The 23538-nt window shown below is 43.7% G+C and overlaps 2 protein-coding genes across 2 annotated transcripts; one reads left to right on the top strand and one right to left on the bottom strand.

Moving 5' to 3' along the window:
• Window positions 1-1850: 1850 nt before the first annotated feature.
• Window positions 1851-7440, top strand: LOC307120803 (olfactory receptor class A-like protein 4; the record flags this gene model as incomplete). The annotated part of the gene is made up of 4 exons (XM_079807978.1): window positions 1851-2174; window positions 2420-2683; window positions 5509-5763; window positions 7213-7440. 4 exons carry the CDS (start codon window positions 1851-1853, stop codon window positions 7438-7440), a joined length of 1071 nt encoding a protein of 356 aa, XP_079664104.1.
• Window positions 7441-12960: 5520 nt separating this feature from the next.
• Window positions 12961-17995, bottom strand: ora4 (olfactory receptor class A related 4; the record flags this gene model as incomplete). The annotated part of the gene is made up of 2 exons (XM_079807977.1): window positions 12961-14040; window positions 17909-17995. 2 exons carry the CDS (start codon window positions 17993-17995, stop codon window positions 12961-12963), a joined length of 1167 nt encoding a protein of 388 aa, XP_079664103.1.
• Between the last annotated feature and the right edge of the window lie 5543 nt (window positions 17996-23538).

Here is a 23538-nt window from a genome sequence, read left to right as displayed (position 1 = left end):
TGCTCCTATTTTACTTGATGGGAAGAAGATATTCCGTATTAAACCTTACAATAATAGTGTCGTGATATCTGTAGTTCAGTCGAAACTCCATCTGTCGTGTTTACCTCATCACTCTGAATCTGACGTCTGTCGGCGGGAAACTCTCCGGCGCTCTCTGAGGTAAACATTGACCGATCAGTCTCTGACTAAATACAACGGCCGCGACGCGTTATAGCGAGCGACTGATAAGAATTACAATCTCTAACAAATCAAGAACATTTTATTATTAGTATTTTACTTTGATAAAAATTACGCCGTTCGTGTATTTGCGTTTCTTAGCCGTTTAAAGGGCGCGCGCAGTTTCGCGGTTTTCATGTGGAGCGCGCTTCATTGACTAAATTAGGAGCGCGCATCAACCTATTGATCTATTCCCTACTTACACAACTTTACACCGCAATCAATCTGTATATATATATATATATATGTAATATCCGTCCATTCACAAACCCCTTCTGTAGGGTCGCATATGGAAGCTCATTTAGGGAAAGAAAAAAAATTGTAAATCATAATTATGACATAAAATGTCTAAATTATGAGAATTATACGATTAAAAGTCCGAAATTATGACCTTTAATACCGTAATATCGATTTAGTATGTCATAATTCCTACTTTTCATCTCATTAAATATCATAATTTCTACTTTTCATCTCATAAAATGTCATATCAACTTTTATCTCATCAATATGACTTAGTATGTCATATTTCTACTTTTTATCTCATAAAATGTCATAATTCCTACTTTTCATCTCATAAAAGATCATTTCTACCCTTCATCCCATAAATATGACTTAGAATGTCATAATTTGTACTTTTCATCTCATAAAATGTCATAATTTCTTCTTTTATTTCATAAAATGTCATAATTTCTACTTTTCATCTCATAAAATATCATAATTTCTACTTTTCATCCCATTAATATGACTTAGAATGTCATAATTTGTACTTTTCATCTCATAAAATGTCATAATTTCAACTTTTATCTCATAAATATGACTTAGAATGTCATAATTTCTACTTTTCATCTCATAAAATGTCATAATTTCTACTTTTCATCTCATAAAATGTTATAATTTCTACTTTTATCTCATAAATATGACTTAGAATGTCATAATTTCTACTTTTCATCTCATAAAATGTCATAATTTCTACTTTTATCTCATAAAATGTCATAATTTCTACTTTTATCTCATAAAATGTCATATTTTCTACTGTTTCTCTCAGATTCAGATCTCTTTGTATGTCTTTCAGGTCAGAGGTCAGGGTGTGTCTTTCTCTTGGACGCGCACAAACGCCAACAGTGCGGAAAGAGCTAGTCTGCTTCTAAAAGAGTTGAAATAAAACGGAAGCATCATCATGATTGCCATGATAGATTATGTGTTCGAGATGATTGACTAGAAAGTACAAAGAACTAAAGACAAACAAAAGTTGTTAAACCACAGCTCCAAGTCTTTGGTTGGAGCCAGACTCTGTGGAATTGTGGTGGGCTTACTAATGAATTAGTCTGCTAACTAGTGAGAGTTTAATTAACCTGGTGGGGATCGTTAATCCCTGAGGCGTGAAGATGCAAGATCAGCTCATGTGTCCCAAAACATCCATATCTCTGGTGGAATCTGACCTGCCATTCACGCGTCTTCTCCTATGACAGCAGGACCGCGGATGTTGTTTTGGCTTGAGATCTATTTGGTAACCATGGTCCATAAAAGGGGCTTGCGGGCGCTGGGTGGAGAGCGAGGCGCTGGGATGGAGAACGTACAGCATCACTGAGACGTTCTGAGAGAAGCTGCGTTTATGATTGAAGACGTCTGAACTCATGGCGCCTCAAGGAAAAGCCCCGAGTGTGGGTCAGCGCATCTCCTCGTCCCCGTTCTACTTCGCCCTCTACGTGATTCTGGTGATGCTGGGGAACCTGGGCAACTCCACCGTCATCGCAGTGGTCGGAGAAAGCCTTCTGCGGGAGGCCGGGGTCGTGCGGAGCTCTGACGTGATCCTGGTCAACATGGCCTTCTCCAACCTGATGGTGTCCTTGGTGAGGAACACGGTGGTGATGGTGTCCGACCTGGGGATGGAGGTACGGCTGACTCATGGACGGACTCTTGAGGGAAGCGTATCTGTTAGTCAATGGATAGACGTTGAGGTATGGAGATGGGATTGCAGTTTGGGTTCAATCTCTACGGCCGAAACCACTGTAAGGAGGGAGAACCCAACCCGCTGTCTCTGTTTCACGGGTCTATTGATGAGTTATCGATTGATCAGAACAATCAAACCAGTTGGACTGTAATCAAGACATCTGCCAGAGATTTGTTGCGTTCGTGTTGAGAATGGTTCTGTGTTTCCTGTGGTTGGAACTCTTGTTTTACGTCAATGTGTGTTTCCTCACAGATCTTCCTCACTAGAGATATGTGTCACGTGATGATGGGCATCTGGGTTTGGCTCCGCTCTGCAAACGTTTGGTCCACGTTCTTCCTGAGCGCGTTCCACTTCCAGACTCTGCGTCGAGTGGCCCCGCCCGTCATCAGCCTCCACGGGCCCCGCGGACCCCCCAAACCCCTCGTCATCGGCTTCTGCCTCGTCTGGAGCCTCAATCTCATCTACGCCATCCCCGCGTTCATCTTCTCCAAGAACGGCGACGAGAACTCCACCGAGGTCAGTCTGTGTGTGTATGAGCAACATGTAACTTGTGTAGGACCTCGTTTGACCTTCGACCCTTCCACGACGTCGGCCTACAGCGGCCTGGCCTCTACTTTTCATCTCATAAATATGACTTAGTATGTCACAATTTCTACTTTTCATCTCATAAATTATAATAATTTCAACTTTTATCTCATAAATATGACTTAGAATGTCATCATTTCTACTTTTCATCTGATAAAATATCATAATTTCTACTTTTCATTTCATAAATATTACTTAGTATGTCATAATTTCTACTTTTCATCTCATAAAATTTCATATTTTCAACTTTTATCTCATAAATATGACTTATGTCATAATTTCTACTTTTCATCTCATAAATATGACTTAGTATGTCATCATTTCTACTTTTTATCTCATAAAATTTCAAAATTTCTACTTTTATCTCATAAATATGACTTAGAATGTCATAATTTCTACTTTTCATCTAATAAAATATCATTTCAACTTTTATCATAAATATGCCTGAGAATGTCATTATTTCTACTTTTCATCTCATAAAATATCATCATTTCTACTTTTCATCTCTTAAATATGACTTAGTATGTCATCATTTCTACTTTTCATCTCATAAATATGACTTAGTATGTCACAATTTCTACTTTTAATCACATAAAATATCATCATTTAAACTTTTCATCTGATAAAATGTCATAATTTCTACTTTTCATCTCATTAAATGTTATATTTTCAACTTTTATCTCATAAATATGACTTAATATGTCATAATTTCTACTTTTCATCTCATAAATATGCCTGAGAATATCATCATTTCTACTTTTCATGTCATAAATATGACTTAGTATGTCATAATTTCTACTTTTCATCTGATAAAATGTCATAATTTCTACTTTTCATCTGATAAAATGTCATAATTTCTACTTTTCATCTCATTAAATGTTATATTTTCAACTTTTATCTCATAAATATGACTTAATATGTCATAATTTCTACTTTTCATCTCATAAATATGACTTAGCATGTCATCATTTCTACTTTTTATCATAAAATTTCATAATTTCTACTTTGATCTCATAAATATGATTTAGAATGTTATAATTTCTACTTTTCATCTCATAAAATGTCATTTCAACTTTTATCATAAATATGCCTGAGAATGTCATTATTTCTACTTTTCATCTCATAAAATATCATCATTTCTAGTTTTAATCTCATAAATATGACTTAGTATGTCATAATTTCTACTTTTCATCTCATAAAATATCATAATTTCTACTTTTCATCTCTTAAATATGACTTAGTATGTCACAATTTCTACTTTTCATCACATAAAATATCATCATTTAAACTTTTCATCTGATAAAATGTCATAATTTCTACTTTTCATCTCATTAAATGTTATATTTTCAACTTTTATCTCATAAATATGACTTAATATGTCATAATTTCTACTTTTCATCTCATAAATATGCCTGAGAATATCATCATTTCTACTTTTCATGTCATAAATATGACTTAGTATGTCATAATTTCTACTTTTCATCTGATAAAATGTCATAATTTCTACTTTTCATCTGATAAAATGTCATAATTTCTACTTTTCATCTCATTAAATGTTATATTTTCAACTTTTATCTCATAAATATGACTTAATATGTCATAATTTCTACTTTTCATCTCATAAATATGACTTAATATGTCACAATTTCTACTTTTATCTCATAAATATGATTTAGAATGTTATAATTTCTACTTTTCATCTCATAAAATGTCATAATATCAACTTTTATCACATAAATATGCCTGAGAATGTCATAATTTCTACTTTTCATCCCATAAAATATCATAATTTCCAGTTTTCATCGCATAAAAATTACTTAAAATGTCATAATTTTTACTTTTCATGTTATAAATATGACTGAGAATGTCATAATTTCTACTTTTCATCTCATAAATATGACTTAGAATGTCATAATTTCAACTTTTATCTCATAAATATGACTTAGTATGTCATAATTTCTACTTTTATCTCATAAAATATCAGTATCTACTTTTCATCTGATAAAATATCATAATTTCTACTTTTCATCTCATAAAATGTCATCATTTCTACTTTTCATCTCATAAAATGTCATAATTTCTACTTTTCATCTCATAAAATATAATTTCTACTTTTCATCTCATAAAAATGACTTAGTATGTCATAATTTCTACTTTTCATCTCATAAATATGCCTGAGAATATCATCATTTCTACTTTTCATGTCATAAATATGACTTAGTATGTCATAATTTCTACTTTTCATCTGATAAAATGTCATAATTTCTACTTTTCATCTGATAAAATGTCATAATTTCTACTTTTCATCTCATTAAATGTTATATTTTCAACTTTTATCTCATAAATATGACTTAATATGTCATAATTTCTACTTTTCATCTCATAAATATGACTTAGTATGTCATCATTTCTACTTTTTATCATAAAATTTCATAATTTCTACTTTGATCTCATAAATATGATTTAGAATGTTATAATTTCTACTTTTCATATCATAAAATGTCATAATATCAACGTTTATCACATAAATATGCCTGAGAATGTCATAATTTCTACTTTTCATCTCATAAAATATCATAATTTCTAGTTTTCATCGCATAAATATGACTTAAAATGTCATAATTTCTACTTTTCATCTCATAAATATGACTGAGAATGTCATAATTTCTACTTTTCATCTCATAAATATGACTGAGAATGTCATAATTTCTACTTTTCATCTCATAAAATGTCATAATATCTGCTTTTGTCTGCAGACGCTGATGTTGGTGAGCAGCACCACTCGGCCACTGATGGGCTGCATCTGGGACTTCCCGTCGGTCTACAGCGGCCTGGCCTTCGCCACCTCCTCCATGGTGATCCACGAGTCCATCCCCATCTTCCTGATGAACATCACTAACCTGGGCTCCCTGCTGACGCTGTACTCTCACGGACACACACGCAACGCCGCCAAAAAGAGCCAGGACGCGCCGGTGGTCACGCGGATCCCAGCGGAGCGGCGGGCGGCTAAAGTGAGTCCCTGGACCAGTGTTGGGGAAAGTTACTTTGAAAAGTAATGCATTACAATATTGCGTTACTCCCTTAAAAAGTAACTAATTGAGTTACTTAGTTACTTTTTAAGAAAAGTAATGCATTACAATATTGCGTTACTCCCTTAAAAAGTAACTAATTGAGTTGCTTAGTTACTTTTTAAGAAAAGTAATGCATTACAACATTGTGTTACTCCCTTAAAAAGTAACTAATTGAGTTGCTTAGTTACTTTTTAAGAAAAGTAATGCATTACAATATTGCGTTACTCCCTTAAAAAGTAACTAATTGAGTTGCTTAGTTACTTTTTAAGAAAAGTAATGCATTACAATATTGCGTTACTCCCTTAAAAAGTAACTAATTGAGTTACTTAGTTACTTTTTAAGAAAAGTAATGCATTACAATATTGCGTTACTCCCTTAAAAAGTAACTAATTGAGTTGCTTAGTTACTTTTTAAGAAAAGTAATGCATTACAACATTGTGTTACTCCCTTAAAAAGTAACTAATTGAGTTACTTAGTTACTTTTTAAGAAAAGTAATGCGTTACGTTACTTTTGCGTTACTTTTTCTCACCTGGGCTGGGCTTGCTTTTGTTTTTGTTTATAACAAAAAAGTGATATTTTTGTGCAACGGTAAAGACCTCTTCATACCAAAATGTAAATAATGCGCCCCAGGCTGAGGTAAAGATGCAGATTCCCTCATGAACACTAGAGGGCGCAGCTCTGGATAATGGAGGAAAAGGATGCAGGAGAAAAAAGTTTTTTATGCATTATAGTAGATTATGCATAAAAATAGTTGTTTTATTTAACATTTAATTATTGGAGGTTTGTATAGTACTCTGATTTAGCATTTGACTGATTTTATTCATTTTGAGGAGAACAGAATCTTTATTGTGCAAGTGAGATAAATAAATGCTCACATTTAGTCTAGAACTACAATAACCATCATGTTCACACACACACACACACACACACACACACACGCACACACACACACACACACACACACACACACACACACACACACACACACACACACACACACACACACACACACACACACACACACACACACACACACACACACGCCTCTGCACTAACTCTCAACATGAGGACAGGAGAGCTGTCAGTCAAACGAATGTGAAAAAGTAACTTTGTCTTTGTAACTAATGCGTTACTTTACTAGTTACTTGGAAAAAGTAATATTATTATGTAACTCAAGTTACTTGTAATGCGTTACCCCAACACCGGCTGTGAGTTATGAAGGCTTTGGGTTCTGGATATCATTTCCATCACAGACTCGAGTCTTTCCAACAATCCAGAGTTGAAGAAGATTAAATGTTAAAACATGTGAAACATGACTCAGATGAACCTCTGCTAACAGAGCTTGTGTGTGTGTGTGTGTGTGTGTGTGTGTGTGTGTGTTTGCTCAGGTGATCCTGGCGCTCAACGTCCTCTTCATTTCGTCCTGGGGCACTAACGTCATCTCGGTCAACTACTTCAACTATAACCGCGGATCCTCCACCGAGTTCCTGCTCATCGTGGCTCGCTTCGCCAACATGAGCTTCATCGCGCTCTCGCCCATCGTCCTCGCCGTGGGACACCGGAGACTGCGGGCCTTCCTCAAGGCCATCCTGACCCACCTCTGGCCCTCCGGATAGACCTCAGACCTCACACACCTGGACCTCAGACCTCACACACCTGGACCTCAGACCTCACACACCTGGACTTCAGACCTCACACACCTGGACCTCAGACCTCACACACCTGGACTTCAGATCTCACACACCTGGACTTCAGACCTCACACACCTGGACTTCAGATCTCACACACCTGGACCTCAGACCTCACACACCTGGACTTCAGACCTCACACACCTGGACCTCAGACCTCACACACCTGGACTTCAGATCTCACACACCTGGACTTCAGATCTCACACACCTGGACTTCAGATCTCACACACCTGCACTTCAGATCTCACACACCTGGACTTCAGACCTCACACACCTGCACTTCAGACCTCACACACCTGCACTTCAGATCTCACACACCTGCACTTCAGATCTCACACACCTGCACTTCAGATCTCACACACCTGCACTTCAGACCTCACACACCTGGACCTCAGATCTCACACACCTGCACTTCAGACCTCACACACCTGGACCTCAGATCTCACACACCTGCACTTCAGACCTCACACACCTGGACCTCAGATCTCACACACCTGGACTTCAGACCTCACACACCTGCACTTCAGACCTCACACACCTGCACTTCAGATCTCACACACCTGCACTTCAGATCTCACACACCTGCACTTCAGATCTCACACACCTGCACTTCAGACCTCACACACCTGGACCTCAGATCTCACACACCTGCACTTCAGACCTCACACACCTGGACCTCAGATCTCACACACCTGGACTTCAGATCTCACACACCTGCACTTCAGATCTCACACACCTGCACTTCAGATCTCACACACCTGCACTTCAGATCTCACACACCTGCACTTCAGACCTCACACACCTGGACCTCAGATCTCACACACCTGCACTTCAGACCTCACACACCTGGACCTCAGATCTCACACACCTGCACTTCAGACCTCACACACCTGGACCTCAGATCTCACACACCTGGACTTCAGATCTCACACACCTGGACCTCAGATCTCACACACCTGGACTTCAGATCTCACACACCTGGACTTCAGATCTCACACACCTGCACTTCAGATCTCACACACCTGGACCTCAGACCTCACACACCTGGACTTCAGATCTCACACACCTGGACTTCAGATCTCACACACCTGCACTTCAGACCTCACACACCTGGACCTCAGATCTCACACACCTGGACTTCAGATCTCACACACCTGCACTTCAGATCTCACACACCTGCACTTCAGATCTCACACACCTGCACTTCAGATCTCACACACCTGCACTTCAGATCTCACACACCTGCACTTCAGACCTCACACACCTGCACTTCAGACCTCACACACCTGCACTTCAGATCTCACACACCTGGACTTCAGATCTCACACACCTGCACTTCAGATCTCACACACCTGCACTTCAGATCTCACACACCTGCACTTCAGATCTCACACACCTGCACTTCAGATCTCACACACCTGGACTTCAGATCTCACACACCTGCACTTCAGATCTCACACACCTGGACCTCAGACCTCACACACCTGGACTTCAGATCTCACACACCTGGACTTCAGATCTCACACACCTGGACTTCAGATCTCACACACCTGCACTTCAGATCTCACACACCTGCACTTCAGATCTCACACACCTGCACTTCAGATCTCACACACCTGGACTTCAGATCTCACACACCTGCACTTCAGATCTCACACACCTGGACCTCAGACCTCACACACCTGGACTTCAGATCTCACACACCTGGACTTCAGATCTCACACACCTGCACTTCAGACCTCACACACCTGGACCTCAGATCTCACACACCTGGACTTCAGATCTCACACACCTGCACTTCAGATCTCACACACCTGCACTTCAGATCTCACACACCTGCACTTCAGATCTCACACACCTGCACTTCAGATCTCACACACCTGCACTTCAGATCTCACACACCTGCACTTCAGACCTCACACACCTGGACCTCAGATCTCACACACCTGCACTTCAGACCTCACACACCTGGACCTCAGATCTCACACACCTGGACTTCAGACCTCACACACCTGGACCTCAGATCTCACACACCTGCACTTCAGACCTCACACACCTGGACCTCAGATCTCACACACCTGGACTTCAGATCTCACACACCTGCACTTCAGATCTCACACACCTGCACTTCAGATCTCACACACCTGCACTTCAGATCTCACACACCTGCACTTCAGATCTCACACACCTGCACTTCAGACCTCACACACCTGGACCTCAGATCTCACACACCTGCACTTCAGACCTCACACACCTGGACCTCAGATCTCACACACCTGCACTTCAGACCTCACACACCTGGACCTCAGATCTCACACACCTGGACTTCAGATCTCACACACCTGGACCTCAGATCTCACACACCTGGACTTCAGATCTCACACACCTGGACTTCAGATCTCACACACCTGCACTTCAGATCTCACACACCTGGACCTCAGACCTCACACACCTGGACTTCAGACCTCACACACCTGGACCTCAGATCTCACACACCTGGACTTCAGATCTCACACACCTGGACTTCCTCCGCTGCTCTGGAGGGCTTTATCTGTCTTCTGTCTGTCGCTGGAGGCCGTTTGACTGATTAAACTTGTGTCAGAGAGTGTGTGTGTGTGTGTGTGTGTGTGTGTGTTTAAGTCATGTTCATTGTGCTTTATGACACCTACAGAAAATAAACAGAGTTTTCCAGTAACAGATCTGTGCTCCAAACCAGATTTATTTCAATAAAACACTGGAGATGAAGCTCAGATTGATTGATTAATGATCTTATCTCTGGAAGCACACATTACTGCCACACGCTTGACATAATCAGAGGAAAAGATAAACATTATGACAAACAAAGTCATAATTATCAGATTAAAAACTCAAAAATATGGCAATATTAGTGATAATTAGGACATACTATGATCATTTAAACATTTTATATCAAAACTAGGGGACAAAAAGTCAAAATGATGAGATAAAAGTTGAAATTACGGCAAAAAAGTAGAAATATGATGAATATGACATCGAAATTATAACATACAAAGTGATAATTATGACAAAAAGTTAAAATTAGGACAAGTATAACGTACAAATTAAGGGACAAATATAAATTATGAGATGAAAAGTTGAAACTGACAAAAAAAAATGTATTAAAAAGTAACAATTATGGCAATATAAGTGATGATTTCAACAGTTTATATCAAAACTAGGGCACAGTTATAATTATGAGAAAAAAGTTGAAATGATGGCATAAAAAGTCATAATTATAACATACAAAGTGAACATTTTTTAGATTTTATATCATAACTAGGACATAAAAAGTTAAAACTAGGACAGTATAAACGATGAGATGGAAAAACGGACAAAAAATCACAATTATGAGATGAAAAAGTAACAATGATGACATTATGGCAATATCAGTGATAATTAGGACATACAAAGTCATATTTTTGACATTTTATTTTGTCTAAATTTTTACTAAATACTAAAATTGAAACCGAAAAACAAAAAACTAAATTATGAGGTTTAAAAAAGTAAAAAAATAATGGTATTTTGGCAATATAAGTCATAATTATGACATACAAAGTCATATTTATATCATTACAAGGACATACAAAGTCAAAATTATAACATACTAAATGATAATTATGACATAAATAGTTAAGATTAGGACATACTCAGTATAAATTATTATTTAGATTTTATATCATAACTAGGACATAAAAAGTTACAATTAGGACAGTATAAATGATGAGTCTAAATTATAATATAGTGAGTGATAATTATGACAAAAAGTTAAAATTAGGACATACTGAGTATAAATTATGAGATGAAAAGTTGAAACGGACAAAAAATTCAAAATTATGAGATAAAAGTCAAAGCTATGCCATTAAATGAAAATTAGGACACAGTTTATTTTAATAAATGACAGTTTTGCCATTTTATATCATTACTAGGACATAAAGATTACCATTGTGTGTCCATCAGCTCGTGTGTGTGTGTGTGTGTGTGTGTGTCCATCCTCATCAGCTTGTGTGTGTGTGTGTGTGTGTGTGTCCATCCTCATCAGCTCGTGTGTGTGTGTGTGTGTGTGTCCGTCCTCATCAGCTTGTGTGTGTGTGTGTGTGTGTGTGTGTGTGTGTCCATCCTCATCAGCTCGTGTGTGTGTGTGTGTGTGTGTGTGTCCGTCCTCATCAGCTTGTGTGCGTGTGTGTCCGTCCTCATCAGCTTGTGTGTGTGTGTGTGTCCGTCCTCATCAGCTCGTGTGTGTGTGTGTGTGTGTGTCCGTCCTCATCAGCTTGTGTGTGTGTGTGTGTCCATCCTCATCAGCTCGTGTGTTTGTGTGTGTGTGTGTGTATGTCCATCCTCATCAGCTTGTGTGTGTGTGTGTGTCCATCCTCATCAGCTCGTGTGTGTGTGTGTGTGTGTGTCCGTCCTCATCAGCTTGTGTGTGTGTGTGTCCATCCTCATCAGCTTGTGTGTGTGTGTGTGTGTGTGTGTGTGTCCGTCCTCATCAGCTCGTGTGTGTGTGTGTGTGTGTCCGTCCTCATCAGCTTGTGTGTGTGTGTGTGTGTCCATCCTCATCAGCTCGTGTGTTTGTGTGTGTGTGTGTATGTCCATCCTCATCAGCTTGTGTGTGTGTGTGTGTGTCCATCCTCATCAGCTTGTGTGTGTGTGTGTGTCCATCCTCATCAGCCCGTGTGTGTGTGTGTGTGTGTGTCCATCCTCATCAGCTTGTGTGTGTGTGTGTGTGTCCGTCCTCATCAGCTTGTGTGTGTGTGTGTGTGTGTGTGTGTGTGTGTGTGTGTCCATCCTCATCAGCTTGTGTGTGTGTGTGTGTGTGTGTGTCCGTCCTCATCAGCTTGTGTGTGTGTGTGTGTGTGTGTGTGTGTGTCCATCCTCATCAGCTTGTGTGTGTGTGTGTGTGTGTGTGTCCATCCTCATCAGCTCGTGTGTGTGTGTGTGTGTGTGTGTGTGTGTGTGTGTGTCCGTCCTCATCAGCTTGTGTGTGTGTGTGTGTGTGTGTGTGTGTGTGTCCATCCTCATCAGCTTGTGTGTGTGTGTGTGTGTGTGTGTCCATCCTCATCAGCTCGTGTGTGTGTGTGTGTGTCCATCCTCATCAGCTCGTGTGTGTGTGTGTGTGTGTGTGTCCATCCTCATTAGCTCGTGTGTGTGTGTCATAAATATGACTTAGTATGTCATAATTTCTACTTTTTATCTCATAAATATGACTTAGTATGTCATAATTTCTACTTTTTATCTCATAAAATGTCATAATTTCTACTTTTATCTCATAAATATGAATTTGTCATAATTTCTACTTTTGTCTAATAAAATGTCATATTTTCAACTTTCATCTCATTAATGACTTAGAATGTCATAATTTCTGCTTTTTCAACTGCTGTGTGTGTGTGTGTGTGTGTGTGTGTGTGTGTGTGTGTGTGTGTGTGTCTCCGCCTCAGTTCCTCCTGCTGGTCTTGATGGTCTGTCCGCTGTGGCGCGGGCTCTTCTCCTGCGGGCTCTTCTCCTGCGGGCTCTTCTCCTGCGGGCTCTTCTCCTGCGGGCTCTTCTCCTGCGGGCTCTTCTCCTGCGGGCTCTTCTCCTGCGGGCTCTTCTCCTGCGGGCTCTTCTCCTGCGGGCTCTTCTTCTTCTCCGCGGGCCGCCTGCCCCAGTGCCCCCAGTGCCCCCCCCAGCGCCGCAGGATCCCGCCGATGCGCCGCCTCAGCTTCCCGTGCCCCAGCGCCACCACCATCGGACTGAAGCCCACGAACAGCGAGGCGGAGAAGTGTGCCACGGTCAGCAGGCCCTCGGCGTGTGCCCCCCCGTTGTGGTTGTAGTAGGTGACAGCGGCGACCTGCAGAACCCAGCAGCCCACGAACAGCGCCACCAGGGCCATGATCACGTGACCCGCCTTCCGCTCGCTGGAGCCCTGCAGCTCCACCCCGCCCGCCGCCACCGCCCGCAGGTGCTTGGCCAGCGCGTGCAGCGTGGCGAGGTTGGCGCCCACCATCAGGATCAGCGGCAGCACCTCGTTGAGCGCCAGCGAGGCGGAGGCGAAGGCGTGGCCCTGGCGGGCGCTGGGGAACTCCCACACGCAGCCCAGCAGCGGGCGGGTGGTGCAGCTGATCACCATCAGCTCCACCGTGGCGTTCCCGCGCACCCGGGTGGTGTAGACCAGCGCGGGCAGAGAGAACAGCAGGTTCACTGCCCACACGCCGGCCAGCAGCGCCCACACCCGCACCCGCTCGCGCCGCTGCCCCTGCGGCCCCATGGAGACGTGTGCCCGCCGCAGGGTGGCGCAGTGGAAGCCGCTGAGGGCCAGGGTCACCCAGCAGCCCACCGCCCGCCACCACACCCACAGCAGCATGAGCAGGCGGCACCAGCCCGCCGACAGCCACACCTCCAGGCCCAGGTCCGAGGCGAAGATGGGCACCGTGCGGAAGAGCGAGGTCAGCAGGTTCGCCAGGCACAGGTTCACCAGGATGATGTCAGAGGGCGGCAGGTGGCGGGCGGAGCTCTCCTTCGACACCTGGAACACCTGACAAACCACACGCCATCATGTGACCACTCCATCTCAGTGTGACATCACTGCTTCATCTCATACATATCATCTAGTGTGTCATCATTTCTGCTTTTCAACTCATAAAATGTCATATTTTCAACTTTTATCTCATAAATAGGACTTATTATATCATCATTTCTACTTTTCATCTACAACCCCAAATCAGAAAAAGTTGGGACAGTATGGAAAACGCAAATAAATAAAAAAAGAAGTGATTTCTAAATTTACTTTGACTTGTATTTCATTGCAGACAATATGAACACAAAATATTTCATGTTTTGTCTGGTCAACTTCATGTCATTTGTAAATATGCATCCTTTCCTGTCATTCAGACCTGCAACACATTTCAAAAAAAGTTGGGACAGGAGCAATTTAGGGCTAGTAATGAGGTAAAATGGTTAAATAATGATGTGATTTGAAACAGGTGATGTCAACAGGTGATTGTAATTATGATTTGGTACAAAAGCAGCATCCAAGAAAGGTCTAATCCTTTAGGAGCAAAGATGGGCAGAGGATCGCCAGTTTGCCAACAAATACGTGAGAAAATTATTGAAATGTTTAAAAACAATGTTCCTCAAAGAAAGATAGGAAGAGATTTGGATATTTCACATTCAACAGTGCATAACATAATTAAAAGATTCAAGGAATCTGGAGGAATTTCAGTGCGTAAAGGACAAGAGCGCAAGCCTAAGCTGAACAACCGTGATCTCCGATCCCTCAGGCGGCACTGCATCAAGAATCGTCATCATCTAGAAGCCATATCACCACATGGGCTCAGGACTACTTTGGCAAACCTTTGTCAAGTTCCACAATATGCAGTTACATCCACAAATGCCAGTTAAACTGTACTGTGCCAAAAGGAAGCCCTATGTTAACAGTGTCCAGAAGCGCCGTCGACTTCTCTGGGCTCGAGGCATCTGGGATGGACCATCACACAGTGGAAACGTGTACTGTGCTCAGATGAAGCAGTATTTCAGGTGTTTTTTGGGAGGAATGGACGCCGTGTGCTCTGGACCAAAGAAGAAAAGGATCATCCAGACTGTTACCAGCAACAAGTCCAGAAGTCAGGGTCTGTCATGGTATGGGGTTGTGTCAGTGCCCTTGGCAAAGGTAACTTGCACTTCTGTGAAGGCTCCATTAATGCTGAAAAGTACATAGAGATTTTGGAGCATAATATGCTGCCTTCAAGAAGACATCTTTTCCAGGGACGTCCATGCATATTTCAACAAGACAATGCAAAAGCACATTCTGCACACATTCTGCAGTCCTGGCTGTGGAGGAAGAGGGTTCGGGCACTTGACTGGCCTGCCTCAGTCCCGACCTGTCTCCAATAGAGAATGTGTGGAAGACCCCGAACTGTTGCCCACCTTAAGACTTGTTTGCAGGAAGAATGGGACAAAATTACACCTGAAACACTTCATCACTTGGTGTCTTCAGTCCCTAAACGTCTTTTAAGTGTTCTGAAAAGGAATGGCAACATTACAAAGTGGTAAATGCTTTACTGTCCCAACTTTTTTTGAAATGTGTTGCAGGTCTGAATGACAGGAAAGGATGCATATTTACAAAAGACATGAAGTTGACCAGACAAAACATGAAATATTTTGTGTTCATATTGTCTGCAATGAAATACAAGTCAAAGTAAATTTAGAAATCACTTCTTTTTTTTCTTCTTTTTTTGCGTTTTCCATATTGTCCCAACTTTTTCTGATTTGGGGTTGTAATAAAATGTCATGATTTCTGCTTTTCATCTCATAAAATGTCATAATTTCAACTTTCAACTCATAAAATGTCATAATTTCTGCTTTTCAACGCATAAAATGTCATATTTTCAAATTGTAGCTCATAAATATGACTTAGAATGTCATAACTTCTACTTTTCAACACATAAAATGTCATATTTTCAAATTGTAGCTCATAAATATGACTTAGAATGTCATAATTTCTACTTTTCAACACATAAAATGTCATATTTTCAAATTGTAGCTCATAAATATGACTTAGAATGTCATAATTTCTACTTTTCATCTGATAAAATGTCATATTTTCAAATTGTAGCTCATAAATATGACTTAGAATGTCATAATTCCTACTTTTCATCTGATAAAATGTCATATTTTCAAATTGTAGCTCATAAATATGACTTAGAATGTCATAATTTCTACTTTTCATCTGATAAAATGTCATATTTTCAACTTTCAACTCATAAATATGAGTTAGAATGTCATAATTTCTACTTTTCATCTCATAAAATGTCATATTTTCAACTTTTATCTCATAAATATGAGTTAGAATGTCATAATTTCTACTTTTCATCTCATAAAATGTCATCATTTCTGCTTTTCATCTCATAAAATGTATATTTTCAACTTTTATCTCATAAGTATGACTTAGAATGTCATAATTTCTACTTTTCATCTCATAAATTTTCATATTTTCAACTTGTATCTCATAAATATGACAGAGTATGTCCTAACTTCGACTGTTCCTGTAATTATGATTGACAGTCAGACTGATAGTTGTCTCACCACACCAGGCACGTGCAGAGGGGGGGGCTTTGGGTGCTCGAGCCCCTGCCCTTTTTCAAAATGAATCAAAAGTGCCCCTCTCAGACAAATATCAATGATAATATCGTGGTCAATAAAACTAAATAAATGTAATTATTATAACATGACAATGTATACAATAGTAACGAACGGCTCAAAAGTCGGACAATTTCTGTTGAGGCGTTGCCGTAACGCGTTGCTATGGGTCGCGTGCGTTTTGATTGACAGCTGATTTTCCACGGTTCGGAAGCGGCTCTCGAGCCAAATATGGTCCTTTCAGAGAGTGTGTGGCCTCGCGGGAAAAAAGTAAGCCAATGTTTTTTTTTTCATCCATAATCAGAGCTAATGTGTTGATTTAATTACAAATCTATATATTAGCTATATATTTTAAAGTATTACACAATTCACCAATGCCCGTTTGTCATGTATATACACCAACCAATCGTGATCTGGCAAAGCAAGTTCAAATTCCATTGGGCGATGTGAAACGGTAATTTTCTATTCTTATTCATAAATCGGTTGAAAATTACATGGACAGACGAACTAACGTTTGTGGAACGATTTCCTGCGGTTTGTCTAATTTTATAAATTGCATCACTGACAAAATGGATTTTAACTGACAACAAACAAATCCCTGCACAAAACCACAGCAGCAAACGTCGCATTAATGGTAAGTAGTGTTGAATTCACTTGTATTTATGTATATTGTATTGATACACCGTTTACTATTTCATGAAACTATCAAAGTTAACAAAACCCAAGTGCCACCGGCACCTACAGGCCTATTAAGCGAAGTGTAGGCTGGCGAAATGGTTACATGAAAGGAAAGGACTTATTACCATTTTTTAATATTATGTAGCATTATGAAAGAAGTCTCTTATGTTCATCAAGCCTGCATTTATTTGATTAAAAAAACAGCAATATTGCGAAATATATAAAAAAAATGTTTTTCAATTTTAAAATAATTTAAAATATAGTTTATTCCTGTGATCACAGCTGTATTTTCAGCATCATTACTCCACTCTTCAGTGTCACATGATCCTTCAGAAATCATTCTAATATGAGGATTTAATGTCAATGATGGAAACTGCGATACTCTTTTCAAGATTCTTTGATTAATAAAAAGTTAAAAAGTATATATAATAATATTTCACAATATTAGACTACTGTTTTTTCTGTATTTTTGATTAAATAAATGCAGGCTTGATGAGCATAAGGATATATATATATATAATTTATATATTGCCCCTTTTTTACATTTGAGCCCCTGCCCCTGACGAACTCTCTGCACGGCCCTGCACCACACAGATGACCAGGATGTTTCCTATGATCCCGGAGAACACCAGCAGGCCGAAGAGGATGGCGTCCACCGTCAGGACCTCAGACATGTCTGTCTGTCTGTCCGTCTGTCTCACGTCTGTCTGTCCGTCTGGACGCGCGCTCTGTCCATGGTCGTTGTGTCGCGCGCGCTCGCCTCAGCGCGGGATATAAACGCACGCGCACACGCTCAGATGCCTCGCGTTATCAGGCTCCATTAAACTCTGCAGTTCTTCAGGCTTTCGAGGCCTTTGGGATTTTAATCATTAATCAATTATTAAATGCATGAGTGGCGATAAACTCAGTTTAATGACAGTGTGAAGTTAAGCGTCCAGCGGTCAGTGAAACTGCAGGACACTTTCTATCGACTTAAACTATTTTGTTGTTGCCGCTTACATTTTTGTTGTTTTATTAATTGATTTGTGTTTAATAGTTAATTTAGCTTTTAATGTGGTGTTTCGCGGCTGACAGGGAAGGTTCTCGTTATGAGCAAACGTTCGTTAGTAACGCTCGTTTTCCCGCCGAAATGTTTTAGTTGGACGTGTGTGTTCCAATGTTCGTTAAATTAAAATTCAATATAATAAAATACATAAAATAAATTCAAATTCAAAAAGTAAAATGTCCCTAATGTTTGAAGAATGATAAATGGAATGTCCCCTTAACGTTTTTTTTAATTTAAGAAATAACGTTTTCACAACTTAATGGGAATGTCGGCGCAACGTTCTTAGATCATAACTGGGTAAATGAGAAGTGTGACAGCGCGTTTAAATGTGTTGTGGTGTTGTGTAGGTCTCGATGTTCGTGTCTGAACGGAAACTTTGATATTTCCCGGAGAGTCTGATGAATGTGTGTGTGCTGACGCCCTCAGGGTCTCGTTATCTCTGCTTCATCATTAGAGAAGCGCTGACTCGATCCTCCAGATCATCTGCGTGTGTGTGTGTGTGTGTGTGTGTGTGTGTGTGACTCGATCAGCTCTTTCTGTGCGCGCGCACGTCACTCTTACGCAGGTGTGTCAGCCTCTGTTATTTACCTGAAGAGCTTCTGATGATGCAGTGCTGATCATTAATGCTCTGAAGATTTCCCTCTGGGTCTCTGAGAAGTGCTTCAATATGTTGTTGAACTACCGCTGATGAACACTAGATGGCGCCATATTCAAACTTCAAACACAGCGAAGAAGCACAAACACTAAATTAATGCTAAATTAATTACACAAACAGAGGCTGAATCCGACATCGACCATAAACCCTCACTAGGGCACTCTAAAACCGCCACCTGTTGTTCTATAAACCTAACATGGCGGAAATTATAATAGAATAAATAGTATTATATTGCAAATTCTCTCTCTATACACCATCAGGCATAACATTATTGACGGTGAATAACACTGATGATCTGATATTAGGCAGCAAGTGAACATTTTGTCCTCAGAGTCAGTGGCGCCTCCAGAAATCTTTCATAGGGGTGGCCAGATGCGGCCACTTGAAATCTTGGGGTGGCACACCAAAACTAGAAACCATAATTTCAGAATTGTATTCTACTGGTGTAGTAAACCGGCCTGTAGAAAACTATCAGAAAGACTTAAGGAAACTCCTACTGATATACTTTGGTTTATTGTGTTATATTTAATCTTACTAATTATATAATGTGCATAGACTAATAACAGTACAGTTAACATTTTGAGTTGGACAACAATTCTGTTTTATTTTGCAATTATATTTGGCATAAGGTGTACATTTATTGCAAACAAAACAGTTACTGGGGAAAAGCAGGGCGGACTGTGTGTGCTCGAAGGTCTAGAGCGGCTTGCCTGCCTGGCTGTGCATTAGGGATGAAATGCATAACTGATGCTACTAAAATTTATACTGGCCATGGGGTGGCCAGTGGGGTGGCCAGGAGTCGGTTGATGTGTTAGAAGCAGGAAAAAAGGGCAAGCGTAAGGATTTAAGCGAGTTTGACAAGGGCCAGATTGTGACAGCTAGAGACTGGGTCAGAACATCTCCAAAACTGCAGCTCTTGTGGGGTGAAGGACCAGTGGAGAACCGGCCACAGGGTCATGAAGGACCAGTGGAGAACCGGCCACAGGGTCATGGAGGACCAGTGGAGAACCGGCCACAGGGTCATGGAGGACCAGTGGAGAACCGGCCACAGGGTCATGGAGGACCAGTGGAGAACCGGCCACAGGGTCATGGAGGACCAGTGGAGAACCGGCCACAGGGTCATGAAGGACCAGTGGAGAACCGGCCACAGGGTCATGGAGGACCAGTGGAGAACCGGCCACAGGGTCATGGAGGACCAGTGGAGAACCGGCCACAGGGTCATGAAGGACCAGTGGAGAACCGGCCACAGGGTCATGAAGAACCAGTGGAGAACCGGCCACAGGGTCATGGAGGACCAGTGGAGAACCGGCCACAGGGTCATGAAGGACCAGTGGAGAACCGGCCACAGGGTCATGGAGGACCAGTGGAGAACCGGCCACAGGGTCATGGAGGACCAGTGGAGAACCGGCCACAGGGTCATGGAGGACCAGTGGAGAACCGGCCACAGGGTCATGAAGGACCAGTGGAGAACCGGCCACAGGGTCATGGAGGACCAGTGGAGAACCGGCCACAGGGTCATGAAGGACCAGTGGAGAACCGGCCACAGGGTCATGGAGGACCAGTGGAGAACCGGCCACAGGGTCATGGAGGACCAGTGGAGAACCGGCCACAGGGTCATGGAGGACCAGTGGAGAACCGGCCACAGGGTCATGGAGGACCAGTGGAGAACCGGCCACAGGGTCATGGAGGACCAGTGGAGAACCGGCCACAGGGTCATGGAGGACCAGTGGAGAACCGGCCACAGGGTCATGAAGGACCAGTGGAGAACCGGCCACAGGGTCATGGAGGACCAGTGGAGAACCGGCCACAGGGTCATGGAGGACCAGTGGAGAACCGGCCACAGGGTCATGGAGGACCAGTGGAGAACCGGCCACAGGGTCATGAAGGACCAGTGGAGAACCGGCCACAGGGTCATGGAGGACCAGTGGAGAACCGGCCGCAGGGTCATGGAGGACCAGTGGAGAACCGGCCACAGGGTCATGAAGGACCAGTGGAGAACCGGCCACAGGGTCATGGAGGACCAGTGGAGAACCGGCCACAGGGTCATGAAGGACCAGTGGAGAACCGGCCACAGGGTCATGGAGGACCAGTGGAGAACCGGCCACAGGGTCATGGAGGACCAGTGGAGAACCGGCCACAGGGTCATGGAGGACCAGTGGAGAACCGGCCACAGGGTCATGGAGGACCAGTGGAGAACCGGCCACAGGGTCATGAAGGACCAGTGGAGAACCGGCCACAGGGTCATGGAGGACCAGTGGAGAACCGGCCACAGGGTCATGGAGGACCAGTGGAGAACCGGCCACAGGGTCATGGAGGACCAGTGGAGAACCGGCCACAGGGTCATGGAGGACCAGTGGAGAACCGGCCACAGGGTCATGAAGGACCAGTGGAGAACCGGCCACAGGGTCATGGAGGACCAGTGGAGAACCGGCCACAGGGTCATGGAGGACCAGTGGAGAACCGGCCACAGGGTCATGGAGGACCAGTGGAGAACCGGCCACAGGGTCATGAAGGACCAGTGGAGAACCGGCCACAGGGTCATGGAGGACCAGTGGAGAACCGGCCGCAGGGTCATGGAGGACCAGTGGAGAACCGGCCACAGGGTCATGAAGGACCAGTGGAGAACCGGCCACAGGGTCATGGAGGACCAGTGGAGAACCGGCCACAGGGTCATGAAGGACCAGTGGAGAACCGGCCACAGGGTCATGGAGGACCAGTGGAGAACCGGCCACAGGGTCATGGAGGACCAGTGGAGAACCGGCCACAGGGTCATGGAGGACCAGTGGAGAACCGGCCACAGGGTCATGGAGGACCAGTGGAGAACCGGCCGCAGGGTCATGGAGGACCAGTGGAGAACCGGCCACAGGGTCATGAAGGACCAGTGGAGAACCGGCCACAGGGTCATGGAGGACCAGTGGAGAACCGGCCACAGGGTCATGAAGGACCAGTGGAGAACCGGCCACAGGGTCATGGAGGACCAGTGGAGAACCGGCCACAGGGTCATGGAGGACCAGTGGAGAACCGGCCACAGGGTCATGGAGGACCAGTGGAGAACCGGCCACAGGGTCATGAAGGACCAGTGGAGAACCGGCCACAGGGTCATGGAGGACCAGTGGAGAACCGGCCACAGGGTCATGGAGGACCAGTGGAGAACCGGCCACAGGGTCATGGAGGACCAGTGGAGAACCGGCCACAGGGTCATGGAGGACCAGTGGAGAACCGGCCACAGGGTCATGGAGGACCAGTGGAGAACCGGCCACATGGTCATGGAGGACCAGTGGAGAACCGGCCACAGGGTCATGGAGGACCAGTGGAGAACCGGCCACAGGGTCATGGAGGACCAGTGGAGAACCGGCCACAGGGTCATGGAGGACCAGTGGAGAACCGGCCACAGGGTCATGGAGGACCAGTGGAGAACCGGCCACAGGGTCATGGAGGACCAGTGGAGAACCGGCCGCAGGGTCATGGAGGACCAGTGGAGAACCGGCCACAGGGTCATGAAGGACCAGTGGAGAACCGGCCACAGGGTCATGGAGGACCAGTGGAGAACCGGCCACAGGGTCATGGAGGACCAGTGGAGAACCGGCCACAGGGTCATGGAGGACCAGTGGAGAACCGGCCACAGGGTCATGGAGGACCAGTGGAGAACCGGCCACAGGGTCATGAAGGACCAGTGGAGAACCGGCCACAGGGTCATGGAGGACCAGTGGAGAACCGGCCACAGGGTCATGGAGGACCAGTGGAGAACCGGCCACAGGGTCATGGAGGACCAGTGGAGAACCGGCCACAGGGTCATGAAGGACCAGTGGAGAACCGGCCACAGGGTCATGGAGGACCAGTGGAGAACCGGCCACAGGGTCATGAAGGACCAGTGGAGAACCGGCCACAGGGTCATGGAGGACCAGTGGAGAACCGGCCACAGGGTCATGAAGGACCAGTGGAGAACCGGCCACAGGGTCATGGAGGACCAGTGGAGAACCGGCCACAGGGTCATGAAGGACCAGTGGAGAACCGGCCACAGGGTCATGGAGGACCAGTGGAGAACCGGCCACAGGGTCATGGAGGACCAGTGGAGAACCGGCCACAGGGTCATGGAGGACCAGTGAAGAACCGGCCACAGGGTCATGAAGGACCAGAGGAGAACCGGCCACAGGGTCATGAAGGACCAGTGGAGAACCGGCCACAGGGTCATGAAGGACCAGTGGAGAACCGGCCACAGGGTCATGGAGGACCAGTGGAGAACCGGCCACAGGGTCATGGAGGACCAGTGGAGAACCGGCCACAGGGTCATGAAGGACCAGTGGAGAACCGGCCACAGGGTCATGGAGGACCAGTGGAGAACCGGCCACAGGGTCATGGAGGACCAGTGGAGAACCGGCCACAGGGTCATGGAGGACCAGTGAAGAACCGGCCACAGGGTCATGAAGGACCAGAGGAGAACCGGCCACAGGGTCATGAAGGACCAGTGGAGAACCGGCCACAGGGTCATGAAGGACCAGTGGAGAACCGGCCACAGG

This window comes from Gobio gobio (genome assembly GCF_949357685.1).
Source record: "Gobio gobio genome assembly, chromosome: 24".
Lineage (NCBI taxonomy): Eukaryota > Metazoa > Chordata > Actinopteri > Cypriniformes > Gobionidae > Gobio > Gobio gobio.
This window is presented reverse-complemented; position numbering and strand designations above follow the sequence as displayed.